At 41.5% G+C, this 12,995-nt stretch overlaps 7 protein-coding genes across 7 annotated transcripts; all 7 read right to left on the bottom strand.

Annotated features, from left to right (window-relative positions):
• Positions 1-982: 982 nt before the first annotated feature.
• On the bottom strand, positions 983-2,347 carry TbgDal_VI4870 (hypothetical protein, conserved; the record flags this gene model as incomplete). Its single annotated transcript, XM_011775992.1, has 1 exon — positions 983-2,347. One exon carries the CDS (start codon positions 2,345-2,347, stop codon positions 983-985), a length of 1,365 nt encoding a protein of 454 aa, XP_011774294.1.
• Positions 2,348-2,705: 358 nt separating this feature from the next.
• On the bottom strand, positions 2,706-3,161 carry TbgDal_VI4860 (hypothetical protein, conserved; the record flags this gene model as incomplete). The annotated part of the gene is made up of 1 exon (XM_011775991.1): positions 2,706-3,161. The coding sequence occupies one exon, from the start codon at positions 3,159-3,161 to the stop codon at positions 2,706-2,708; it is 456 nt and encodes a 151-aa protein (XP_011774293.1).
• A 623-nt stretch (positions 3,162-3,784) lies between these two features.
• Positions 3,785-4,459, bottom strand: TbgDal_VI4850 (V-type ATPase, C subunit, putative; the record flags this gene model as incomplete). Its single annotated transcript, XM_011775990.1, has 1 exon — positions 3,785-4,459. The coding sequence occupies one exon, from the start codon at positions 4,457-4,459 to the stop codon at positions 3,785-3,787; it is 675 nt and encodes a 224-aa protein (XP_011774292.1).
• Positions 4,460-4,966: 507 nt separating this feature from the next.
• TbgDal_VI4840 (ribosomal protein L15, putative) lies at positions 4,967-5,581 on the bottom strand (the record flags this gene model as incomplete). Its single annotated transcript, XM_011775989.1, has 1 exon — positions 4,967-5,581. The coding sequence occupies one exon, from the start codon at positions 5,579-5,581 to the stop codon at positions 4,967-4,969; it is 615 nt and encodes a 204-aa protein (XP_011774291.1).
• Positions 5,582-5,987: 406 nt separating this feature from the next.
• On the bottom strand, positions 5,988-7,646 carry TbgDal_VI4830 (hypothetical protein, conserved; the record flags this gene model as incomplete). Its single annotated transcript, XM_011775988.1, has 1 exon — positions 5,988-7,646. One exon carries the CDS (start codon positions 7,644-7,646, stop codon positions 5,988-5,990), a length of 1,659 nt encoding a protein of 552 aa, XP_011774290.1.
• A 998-nt stretch (positions 7,647-8,644) lies between these two features.
• Positions 8,645-9,286, bottom strand: TbgDal_VI4820 (CYC2-like cyclin, putative; the record flags this gene model as incomplete). Its single annotated transcript, XM_011775987.1, has 1 exon — positions 8,645-9,286. One exon carries the CDS (start codon positions 9,284-9,286, stop codon positions 8,645-8,647), a length of 642 nt encoding a protein of 213 aa, XP_011774289.1.
• Positions 9,287-11,404: 2,118 nt separating this feature from the next.
• TbgDal_VI4810 (hypothetical protein, conserved) lies at positions 11,405-12,559 on the bottom strand (the record flags this gene model as incomplete). The annotated part of the gene is made up of 1 exon (XM_011775986.1): positions 11,405-12,559. One exon carries the CDS (start codon positions 12,557-12,559, stop codon positions 11,405-11,407), a length of 1,155 nt encoding a protein of 384 aa, XP_011774288.1.
• Between the last annotated feature and the right edge of the window lie 436 nt (positions 12,560-12,995).

The following is a 12,995-nucleotide window of genomic DNA, read 5'->3' as shown; positions in this document are numbered from 1 at the left end:
CCACCCTTTTTACGTTTGTGCGTGTGACTCACTTCGTCCTTCCCTCTCCTTGCGTGATATCTTTGGAAAAATCCAAACACCACGAATCTGTGTCACACGGTTGCGTACACAACAGGGGAAAAAAAAATGACGGCAATTGGGCAAAAGTTGAAAAAAGAAAAAAAAGAAATTTACAAACAAAAGGAAAGATAGAGCACCGGTCACAAAAACGAAAGACATAAGCCAAAGTGGGTTGGATTAGCATTAATTTGCTATAGTTTTGCAACTCCCGCTAAGAGTGGGATGGTGTCAAAGAGAATGTGGGGAAGGGGATTACAAAAACAAAAAAAGGACAGAGAGAAGATAAAAACAAGAAACATCCATTTTTTTTTTACACCGCATCGCCATCCTTCTCCACTTCTAAACATCGTATCCTTCAATTCAATTCAATTCAATTTTTTTTTTCAGTTTCTCTCTCTCTCTCTGTGTGTGTGTGTGTGTGTGCGCGCTTGTGTGTTTTCTTTTTTAAATTCTTCTTTGACTTTTGTTAGTTCACTGCTGCTGCTCTGTTTTTTTTTTTTACGGAATTTACCTCCTACCCTCCTCTTTTCATCGGCGAGCGGTGGCCCCGAAGAGCGATGATTACAAATTACAGGCAAGAAACGACGGAACGAGATTCCCCTCTTTTATTTTTTTTTTTCATCTTCGTACTCGCAAGCACACCAACAAATGCACGCATGCGTAGAAATCATAGAAGAAGATATTAAAAAGAGAACGGTAGTAAGACACACGAACGGAAGCGTTTGTCCCCTTCAACAATACGGTGGGATGAAATTGGGAAGAGGAGGAGGAGAAAGAAGGGACCACACAGCCTCCACTTTTTTTTTCATTTTTTACAAAACGTGCTCAAATTGCTGCTATCAGAAGTTGTTTACTTCCCCTCTTTTTTTCTTCTTTTCTTCGCCACTGTTGTCTTTTGTTGTTGTTTTTTTCTTCCTCATTGCTAATACGCCCTCCACAGTGGACCCTGATTCTTTGTCTTAAGCTTCCACATTTCCTTGAATAAATCACTGTAGTGAAGGCGCTGTTTCTGAATGTATTCCATAGCCTCAACACGCTGCATTTCCTCCTCATATGCAGCAGCAGAGGCCACGTGGTCAAGCTCCTGAATGGCTTGTTGGCACTCACGTGCCAATGCTTCGGCTTTACACGCAAGAGCGTCAATTACTTCTTTCTTTTCCTTCGCAATGATACCCAGTAAACTGATGCGTCGCGCCAGCCTTTCCTTCTCAGTTAGAAGAAGGTTATATATAGCAGGATGGCACCTTTCCTGTGGTGGTATAATTGCCTCAATATCATACATACTTTCATCAGGTGTTGCAGCAACAAGAGCATCACCTGCCGCAGCCCACTTGTGAGAAACAATGGCCTCCACATCTCGCGTGAGGTGGTTGTTTTTCAGAGCCTTATTAATACAATCAAGTCGCTTCTCAAGCTGGTCAATGCGGAACTCTTGAGCCTTCATTACCCGTTCTTGTCCACGCCTCGATACACTCACAGAATCAGCAATTTCTGTCTTGATCTCATTAATACCTTGCTCAATAAGTAAACGAGTTCGTGATACATTTCTTTCAATGGCTTCATTAAGTTTGGTATCCACAATGTCATGCTCACTGATTATCTCTCGAAGTGTCTCCTTTTCACATTTGATATCACGATCTACAACGCGGATATCGTTGTACAATCTGTTCAACTGATCAATTTCTTCTTGGCGTGACTCCAGCGCACTGCTCATTGCAAGAACAGCCTCCTCCTTCTTTTTTACAAGCTGGCGTGCAGCCCTGATTTCTTTCTCAACGAGAGCCTTACGTTCCTCCAACACCACAGTTGTTTCCTCAAGTTCCTTTAAACCACCACTGCAGTCCTCTCCATCTCGGGATTTACCAGCGAGGTGTTGCACAGCATTGGGGTCCAGGCTGACACCTGTGGCATCTGCAAGTTCCTTTGAATGCCGCTTTAACTTGGTAAAGCGTTGAGCTTCCACGCCAATGGTGCGATTGAGGTCAGTAATCTGCTGTTCAATATCTCGGTTATTCTGTGAAATTGCCTTGATGGCAATCTCGAATTGGTTCATCACACTTCCCAGGCTCTCCACTGGAATCTTTTTTGCATCCTTTTTTGGCCTCGAACCACAATATTGAATAACAGGAAAGGCCGCTGCAAGATTGTCACTTTCTAACGCACTGAGTTCCATGCCTAATTCCTCCCCCAGCTGTGCTTTCCGTTGACGCAACTCTTCCAACTCCCTCTGTCGCACGGAGAGCGCAGTCTCCCTTTCTTTTCTTCGCTCAATTGGGTTTGCTCGCATTGCCAATGTCGTTTGTATCTTTAACTGTATCAAAATATAAAATATAAACAGCAATATAAACACAGGTATGTTTATATTTTTTTCAATAAAAAATAAAAAATAAAAAATTAAAAATGGAAGCGCGTTTACATGTGTGTAAAGGGCGTTTACAAAACGGATAGGAAGAGGAAATAAGAAGAGAGAAATTAATAAAGCTTTGTTATAGTGGAAAGAAGCAGCGAAGTTAAATAAAACCAAGTCACTAGATTTACACTTACGAATATGTCACGCAAGAACATGCGAATTATGCCGCTTAAAACAGCTCAGGAAGGTAGAAGGAGACGGCTAAAGAAAAAAGATACGAACGGGCGCACAACCCTCATGCTCGCTTCGACACATTAACCAATACCACCTTGTTGTTACGTAAAACAACTGTCTCCTTCACCTTTACATGAAACACAGCGAATTTAGCATGTGATGCAATTGTCCCGTCACGCTCAAATGTGGCATATCCCTGCGAGTCATATCCCTCTGAATCATAATACGACCGAACGTCAAGCGCGCTCTCGTCGTAGCCGCTAACATCATTCACAGTGAACTGTTTGAGTGAGGCATCCAAACTGTGTTGAACTTGTTTCCATCGATTGTAATTCCTCCCGTGGTGAACAAATCGGACGTTATCGCGCAGAAATACTTCCACATTATCCTTTCCGTACACAACACCCAACCATGTGTTGTAAACCACATCATTAGCTATGTACTTGAGGGCACTTTCAACATTCCCTTCAGCGAGCAAATCTGTAAAGCGGGTCGCGATAAGCTGTGAGGCAGCCATTCCTACACCAGCATAAGACACACACACACACACACACACAAAGCTCTCTCACCAACCTTCCTTTGGGAAGCATTAAAATGGAGAAGGGAGAAAAAATAATTTAAAAAAAAAAGGTAAGAACTTCAACTAAACAGAGAGGGGGGAAAGAAAAGAAAAGAAGAGATTACAACCGATACTACGTAGAACGTAGTAACGCGGCAGGCTTAATGTTGTAGTCGAGTACCTGTTGCAACGGAGCCCTACGGAGGGCTCAGAAAGCAAAAGAACCTGGAAAAGAGAAGAGGAGAAAATGTAAGATTCAGGGTGAATTGTGGATTTAAAAAACAGAAGAAGAAAAAAAAAGAAAGGTGATTGACGGGGTTAGGAAAGGAAAATAAACAGCAGGGGTTGTAAAATATAATAAAAAAGAACTCAAGTATTCTGACGTTATTTGTGAAAGGCATCCAAAACCGGGGGTGGGAAAACCCGTATGGACGGCATTTCCCAATACCGTGAGGGGGTTCCTCTTCCTCTTTATTTTGTCCTTTTTGAACTTTTCTCTATTTTTTTATCCCTCCCATCAAACCCTTTTCTTTCCCTCTTCTTCGCTCCCTCCCTTTTTCTTTTTTTTTCCCCTCCACGCTTTATACCATCACCGCCTTTTGGGCCATGAGAATACCAACAATAACGGAGAATATACCAAGTGCTGAAGCAAAAATCTCAATTACAAGTATCTTCACGAATAGTGAGCTGCTATGAGCGTCAGCAATGGCGCAACTGCTCCCGACAACACCAACAGCAATTCCGCAGCACATATTCCCAAGACCAACTGCCAAACCAGCTGCAAAAAGCGTAAAACCAGCTGCAGCTGCACGATAAGTGAAGATCCCACTGCTGTCCACTGCTTTTCCATCTGCTTCCATCTTACCCATCATAATAATGGATAAGATAACACCATAGATGGCAACAGCTTCACAAAAAATTATGGATATAAGATTCTTGCTCCGTATCTGAGGTGCACGGATTGCCGCTCCGCTAAGAGACGAAGCAGTTGTCAATATTCCCCATGCCGCACCACCGATGGAAAGGGAAATACCGATACCTATTCCCACGGAACCCCATGTGTATGGAGATATCGCAGCTATGACATCCCACAAAGCTGAAAAAGGAGGGTACACGGTGCCACATAATGCAGGGATCACTGCGAAAATGACAAAAACAAGTATTAAAATTGATCGGGTTATCTTCCAGATAAAACTGAGGGCCTCATCAGGAGGGAGGCGCGTTAGCGGAGGCAACACATCGGATTCAACCGCCATCAGTTCAACACTTCCACAATGCTGTCTTACAAGAGTGAACCGAAACTACGATGCAGTACTACGAAACGTTATATAATCCACACTCAAGGCAGGTATATATACATATACATATATGTACCGGCAGAGAAGCAATCAAGGAAAAGAATTGAAGAAGGAGCAAAAAAAAAATGGAGGAAGCATATATGTTTGAAAGTATCCAAATCACAGAATCCGCAACTCCAGGGAGAAACGGCCCACTAGAGGAAGCAAAACACGTTGCCCAAAGCCAAATATAAAGTGAAGAGTTTGAAACAGAAGTGAGAAGGGGCAAGGGATACAACAGGAATCGAGTACCGAAGAAAGAGGGTCGGTTTCGCCACCATCTCTCCCATGTCCATACCCACCTCTCATCCCACTCACCAAATAAAAAAGTAAAAATAAAAAGGGACGGTGTCGTAAAAAGGAAAACAGCCAAGGAATTGTGACACGGAATATCCCCAACAACTTGCTTTGCGAATGCATGTACGACTAACGCTTGCGGAGGAACACCATACGGTTGTTGCGGCGCCACGCTGCACGGCGAGACGGGCGGAGTTTGGAGGCCTTGTGGCCCTTCTGCCGTAGCCCACGGTGCTTGCGACCCGCAGATGTAAGACCACGTTGCTCACGGTGCTTGTGAACAGCGTTGACGATCCAATTGATGCGCGGGTCACGGCGAATGGTGCGGTGCATCGGGTCCACCGCCACCACTTCATACCACAGGAATGTCGAGTCCGCATTTACCCAATAGGAGTTGAGCACGCGTAGGTTTCCGTACTTCTTTCCAAGACGCTGTTCGGCCACAACGCGGTTGTTCTTGTTCAATTTCCTGCCGAGCACACCAGCAGTGTTGGGTTTACCGTATGTGATACCCTTGTGTACGGGGCGCTTGCGTCCACCACGTCGCACACGCACGCGGAACACAACATAACCCTGTTTGGTTTTGTAGCCAACCATACGGGCCTTTTCAGGACGTGTGGGGCGACGCAGACGTACGATGGTGTGCTGGTGACGGAATTCCCACGCACGAACACGCTGGATGAAGCGCATCACATCGGAAGACTTCTTCTTCCATAGCTCATTCATGTACATGAACGCCCCCATGGCTTCTAGCTTCCTACGACTGAGCCGTCACAGACACGCAACCAAAGATAATTAGCGGAAGAGAAAGTAAAAGAAAAAAAAAGAAAATACATAAATAAAGTGCTGAAACTACTTGGCTGCCGCTAAGGACAACTCAGTGATTAGTCACATGGACAGAAGAGAACCACCGAATAGGTTTCCGCAGGAACGAAGGGGGGGGGAAGAAAGTGATAAAATAACATATGTAAAAAATCACCCTTCTTCCCCGCAAAAAGCTGACAGGTGGTTGAAGGGTGAAAAGGCCATTGAGGAGCCGTATATATATATATATATATATATACATATGTGTCGTCCCAAGTTTCTGGCAAATAATTGTACACACGCACGCATGTTCCTCGTCTTCATGCACTGTTTTTACATGACACATCTAACAACTGTGGACCCACAGGGACATCTGTTCCACGAACTCGTGTATTTCATTCATACGGTTTCTGTGTCGGCACTGCTCATCTTTCAATATACGGGCTGACCGCTCGTTAAGCAGGTTTTCCTCGTTCTTAACATAGAACTGTTCCAGTTCTTCTAAGCGCTTCCTCCGTGCCTCAAACCAGTCACCAAGAAATTTCAAATATTCCTCTTTGTTGTCAACAACAGTTAACAAGCTCTCTTCCTGCTTCAGCTGATGGTAAGTATCGGACTGATGTTCCTGCTTCTGCCGCATTTCAAACACGGTATCGAACAGCTTCCGGAGCCCAGCATGAAAATCAACTTCCATCTTGAGAAAATTCTCAAACGCGGTTTGGAGTATAACATCGACAGCGTCCCCCTTCCACTTTGCAATGGTACCAGCATTCAAAGACTCCAGAGCGTCGTATTGATCAGCTTCCTTCTCCATGAGTTGGTGCCGTACTTCCTGCAAACGCTTCTCAAATCTCACAATTACTTCCTGAGGCAACTCCTTTCCATTGGAGTCGTGCTTCCCAGAGGTGCGCGGGATGTGCACCTTAAGTTCCTTCTCGAATTCTTTTATAATTTTTTTAGAAGCCTCTGCATTGTTATGTTTGTATCGGTCGGCCGTGGATTGGAAGACTCGCTCATCGGCATCACGCTTTGCACGGATAGCCTTCATGGTTTCCGCGAGATCCTTTGCCTTTTCAGTGAACTCCACCTGGAATTTTTCAATTAAATCCTTCGACAACATGGCGAAAACATCTAACCGCAATATCTCAGACAGGCTGCGTCCATCCACCTCCAGGTGGAACAATTCGTCGTAGAACTTCGTTTCGTCAGGGCAGTTAAATCTCTGATAATCTTTTCGTATATCCTCAGCATCCTGTTGGGCCTTTAGTTCACTTGCTATACGTTGATCCTCCTCGTCTATGGGCATCAAATGCTCACGTTGCTCTTCACGAGCCTTCACAACTTCACTTCGTCGCACAATGAGACCATCCAAAAACTGCAATGAAGGAACAAAAGCCAAAAGACGGGTTCGGTAAAGTGGTTGCCTCTCCACGCGGTTTCCCTTTAAGGTAAGAACACGAAGGCTTGTGATTCGATGTAAGTAACGGGCCGCGTCTTCAAGTGCCTCAATATTATTATTCCCGATGCTCAGCGATGTTAGTTTAGTCAACGTGTCCATGCCTTGTAGGACTGAAATTTTGTTTGCAAAGAGAGAAAGTGTGTCGAGTTCTGTAAGTTCCTCTAAACCACTTATCTCTGTAATTTGATTAAAGCTTAGATCTAACCACTGTAACTTCTTCAGATGCCCTAAGTTGTTGATTGTCGTGATAAGATTATTGTCTAGTGCCAACTTCGTCAAGTTGCCCAGTCCAACAAGGTTTTCAATTCTTCCGATACGCCGGTATGATGCCAACAGTGTTGTTACATTACGCAACTCCATGGTCTCCATCGCGGCCTTTGCCCGCTTTTTTCGCTGAACTTCCTCACGGGCACATACAAAACGCATACGCTCCTCATCTGTAACACGAGCAGTTGGAAGGTAAATGCATTCCCTGATTAACGATTCATTAATAACCGTCTCTTGCGGTTGATGCATGAGGGAATATACCGTGTAACCTTTGGACATCCCTATAACCCTAACTCCTCTCCAATACACTTCCTACTTTTTTTAGAGAAACAAGAAATAAATATATGCGTCACATATTTGTTTATGCATTTATTTCGTTTGTTAATTTTGGACATACACGAATACATATATATATATATATATACATATGAGGTACAATAAAAAGAGACAAAAGGAAACCAATGCTACGCGGTGGCTGAGTAACTCTCAAAAAAAAAAACCAAAAAATATATATATTCTACACAGCATCCGATCTTAGTAGCTGCATTTCAAAAATAATAGTAAGTCCCCTTACGGTACAATTACATTGTGATAATAAAAAATATATATTAAAACCCCGATGATGATAAATAAGTGTAAGGGAGGGTGGTCAAAATTTTTAAAAAATATAAATATATATATAAATCTATTTCTGTTAAATGCCAAAAGCGGTTTCATCGCTCCCTACAGTGTTTGTGAACGGGAGGGGAAAGTTGTTTTTTTTTTCTTAAATAAAAAAGAGAAACAACAAAGAAAGTTCAGGTTTATTGCAGAACTTTCCTCCTCCTATTCAACCCCCGATCTCCACCTCCTGGGAAGATAAAATTAAAATAATGAAAATAGTGAAAGTAAATAAATGTTAGAGAGAACAATTAATGAATGGTAACACTACAATAAAGTAAACATAAACTCAGTGAGTAAATAATAATAACAACAATGATAATGATAACAAAGAAATATATATATATATATATATTTATTTATTTATTTATTTATTTATTTACCAATACTTGAAGAAGTGCAACACTAATAGCGCGAACAATACGGGAAGGGAAAGGGAAGGAATAAAATCACAGAACAAAAATAAACTAAAAATAAAAACAAATTGAAAGGGACTGGAGACACACAATGAGAATTACACCCATACATAAAGGCACACAAACATTTGCATAAATTTGCCTACATATTTATTTACACTACCATCATGTATGGGTTCATATGCTGAAATGATTACGTTGTTACCAATATAAACAACACTCCGACATCCAACGGGGCTTTGAGTTTCCCACCGGCTCCTGAATTGATGCAACTCCCTCAGCAGCGGTGTCATTATTTGGGTTTGATGAATTGCCGTCAAACTTTGAGACTTCAGATGACAGCAGCGCCGTGATTTCATTGCAAAGAACCCGATACTCATCAGGTGATACCTCCACTCGATACTCAAGAAGATCAGCGAGAAAATGAATTTCCATCATGTTGAGGTCACAAGCGGTTACGCCTCCCACTTTTGAATAATATTTTTTGGAGAATAAAAAATCATCCCGAACTCGCGTCGCAACGACAACGGCGGTGAGAAGAAGGCGATAAATGGAATGAGTGTGTAACGGGAAACCTGCAACGAATAACCTTCGAATGTACGCGAGTGCAAATATGTACGCCTCTGGAGAGCAGTTCATATGTTCCACAACGCGTCGGACGTAGTGAATAAGTGATATGTTTGGTAGAGTTTCTGTACGAAAAAACCTCGTTGATGGAATGAACTCATCAGCAACTGTCGTTTCTTCTTCATGTGTCCTCATCAAATGGGAAATATACGAAAAAATGACAGTCGCCATGCGCTCCCGCTCCAGCGACCTTCGCTGCTTGTCCCTTTCCGACATGTAACTTGTGAAATCCTTTTTTACGAATAACACACACGCACACACACACACACACACACAAAAGATATAATGTATAATAATATATGCTATTATTATTATTATTGCTATTTTTGTGATAGATAAATATATATGTATGTGCGTATGCTTCTTATATTATAAGCAAATATGTGTTTTTTTTCCCCCCTCCTTTCTTGTATTTACTAGTGTGGATGAAACGAACATTAGATAAAGATATTTTTTTTTCAAAAAAGAAGAAGTTGCAAGGAAAAAAAAGTGAAGTTTTGACGCAGGTTCTGAGGAGAATATGGGAGCTAACAGAGTAAAAGAGTAGGGAGAGCGGGAGCGATAAAATGAAAATCAATATGAAACAATATTAAAAACATAAGAACACAGACAGACAAAAGAAGAAAAAAGTGAAACGGAAATACAAACAACAAAAACAAAAACAAACAGTTTTTATTTTTATTTTATTTTATTTTATTTTTTCCTCTCCCCCTCCCACTCCACTCCAACAAATTCAAGGGAAAGAAACGAGATAACATGGAAGAGCGAGTCTCCAAACATATATATGTAAAGCAGCAATGGGTGGTACAAACAAGCACAAACACACACAAAAACACTCAAACAAACAAACAAACAGACAGACAGACAATATTCACTATCGTGCAGTGGTAGTGAATATTGTTTTTAATTTTTTTTTAAAAAAATTAGTTTTGTTTTGCCTACCTTGAGGAATTAAAAAGAAGTTTGTTTGTTTGTTCGTTTTTGTTTTGAAAACGAAATTCCCCTATCACACCTAACACACACTTTCGAACTCTCCAGTGCATACACACATACACACAAACGAACACACGTACACCAAACACACGCAAACAATTAAACAATGTTATTTCTTTTTCTTTTTGTCGAACATTTTCGTATATATATATATATTTGTTTTTCCCCATCCGGTTGCTTTCTTTTTGTTGTTGTTGTTGTTGTTTATTCGTTTGTTTGTTTGTTTTAGTGGTGTTATTATATTTAACTTTAAGTTTAACTTTAAAAAAGAACTTTCTTTTGGATTCATTGGGTTCGAGCTTTCTCTTTTCTTTTCTTTTGCTTCTTTTTCTTTTTTTTCTTTCTTTTTCTTTTAAAAATTTATTGCTTCACTTCACTTCACATTGCCACTTCCCCCTCCCCCTTCCCACACACATCAACATCAACATAAACATACACAAACACAAGTGTCCCCCTTCTTCTTTCCGTCCCCTTTCTTTTTTTTTTTAATATTTTCACTTTGCTTTTTTCTTTTCAAATATTTGTTTTTTTTTTTAAATTCCTTGTTGTTGTATTTGCATGTATATGTGTGCATGTGTGTTCTTTCCTTTTCGTTTTGTTTTGTTTTATTGTTTTACTGCGTTGTTGTTGTTATTGTTATTGTTGTTGTTGTTTCGTGGCTCGTGTTTTTTTTTGTGTTTTTGTGTTTTTTGCTTTTGTATTTTTGTTGTGGTGTGCCCTTCGTCATAACACAAATTACTTCCGCATGCAAAACATAAATCCCTCATCAAACCTGCGGCATATTTGCTTTTTTTTTTTGCTGTTGTTGTTACTGCCGCCGTAACACTGTTCGTGCTACAAAAGACAGTTGTTGTATGTGCGTTTCTTTTATAATTATTATCCTTCTTTTTGTTCTTTTTTTTGTTTGGGTTTTTTTTATTTCATTTTTCTTTTTTTTTTTTGTCTCTTCCCACCCCCCTAACTCTCCCACGACCCCGTGTTACACACAAAAATAAAACAAAAAAAAACTGTTCTCCCCCGTAGAGTTTAATAAACAAAATAAATAGCTTTGCAAAAAAAAAAAAAAAAGAGAGAGAGAGAGAGCAAATCAATAACGCGAGAAAAAAGGGAGGTAGCAAAAACGAAAAAAAAAAAAAAAGAAGCTAGCGAGAACCAAAACGTAAAAAACACACAATAAACAAAAAAAAACAATAAAAATAAAAAAAGAAGAAAAAAACATAAAACATAAAACATAAAAACAACAAGAAAAAAAAAGAAAAAAAGAAAAAGAAACGAAGAACAAAACATCATATAGAGCTTCATTTGATAACGAACAACAAACTATGGCGCGCAGTTCCACACTTAAACACTCTTCCCTCCTGGAACAAATGGCGTTGCCCCAATGTTGGTTCCCGGACGCGGCGTGGCATCCTGAGGAGCTAAAACTTTCTGTTGATGAATATGATGTAGCTCCTGGCCAGGGGACGTATGATACACGACAGGTTGATGCTGCAACTGGGCAGGATGCGGTGCTTGGGGTTGCATTTGATAAACAGAATAAGGCATGCGGTAAGGTTGCGGTACAGCCATCACTGCATTGTGCGGCATTACAGGAACAGGCACACTAACAAACTGAACCGGACGCATCGCAACACCTGTGGGATGAGGTGCAGCACCCGCCCATCCTGCAGTACTCAAACCGATGTTTTGCGGGTAACCTAATTGTGACGGTGATGATGTCATCGCAACCGGTTGCGCCTGCGGTGTAAACATTGTCTCGTTTACATTCCCCGGAACCTTATATGAAAGGGGTGCCGATGGCGCTATCATTGTTACGGGCGCCGCCGGTGCGGGCATCAATGGGGGGTTCACATCGCCTTTGCTGTATCGTCCCGACACATTTTCCACTTGCAAACTCGTAACCGCGCTCGCCTGACTCTCACTCCCAGAGTCAAAAACATCCGCGCCACTCGACACGGCAGCTGCTCCCCAAACAGGATCATGAAACAGAGCAACCGTTTGCATACTGTCGCGAGGTGGCTGCGTATGAAGTGGAGGGGACACATTTTTACCCCCTGGTAAATTAACGCCCTGAACAAATTCAACGTCCACAATACCTGATGTTTTGGGTTCTGGGAAAAGTGATGCCTTCCCCTCTGAATCGGTCACGGGACCTTTTCCACCAGCATTTGTGGAAAGATTTGAGTCTGCAGTTGTACCTTTGGATGACCCGCGAGTCTGATCAGAAGCACGGTGCATGAGGGCGAGAATCTCATTTAAAGTTTCCTGCTTCGTTGGTTCCGTTGTTCTTTCGTTGTTTTCACCAGTGCGCTCCATGCTGGTTCGGTGACCACCGTTGCCTGGAGGCCTCTCCTCCGCACGAGCTGAAGGGAGCGCTGGAAGATGCTCAGACGCATCGCGAAGGTTAACGACATTTATGTCATTTTTTGTCTTCCACACATGAATGCTAGAGTTCAGCCAAACAGGCGATTCCTCCTTCCGACGCGAATGTTCCATCTTTCAGCACTCTTGACTTCCACTCAAGCTAGCTGATCACGCATACAACATTTAAAATAAAGAACAACAATAGCAGCAAGAATGAAGAAAAAAAAATGTGTACAGGTATATATATATATATATATATATATATGTGGATGGATGGTTGGATTACTTAACACATGCGGAAGTGAAGGAAAAAATTTTTTTTGTTTATTTAACAAGAAATTACAACGAAACCGGCCAGCGTGAGCAAAGACATATTGGGGAGGAGGGGGGTTAACTCTCCTTCTTTCCATTGACCATCACTGTTTCTTTTCCTTCAGTTCTTCGCACATCTCCCATTTTTCCAAAAAAAAAATTAAAAATAGGAAAAATACACGGAAAAGAGCAAAAAATGAAAAAAGGAAAAAAAAACTGGCCACGATAACCCTAGCCCCAAACCCCCAAAATGCGG

Source organism: Trypanosoma brucei, chromosome 6 (assembly GCF_000210295.1).
Source record: "Trypanosoma brucei gambiense DAL972 chromosome 6, complete sequence".
Classification (NCBI taxonomy): domain Eukaryota; phylum Euglenozoa; class Kinetoplastea; order Trypanosomatida; family Trypanosomatidae; genus Trypanosoma; species Trypanosoma brucei.
The sequence above is the reverse complement of the archived record's forward strand: the minus strand, read 5'-3'. Positions and strand labels throughout refer to the sequence as shown.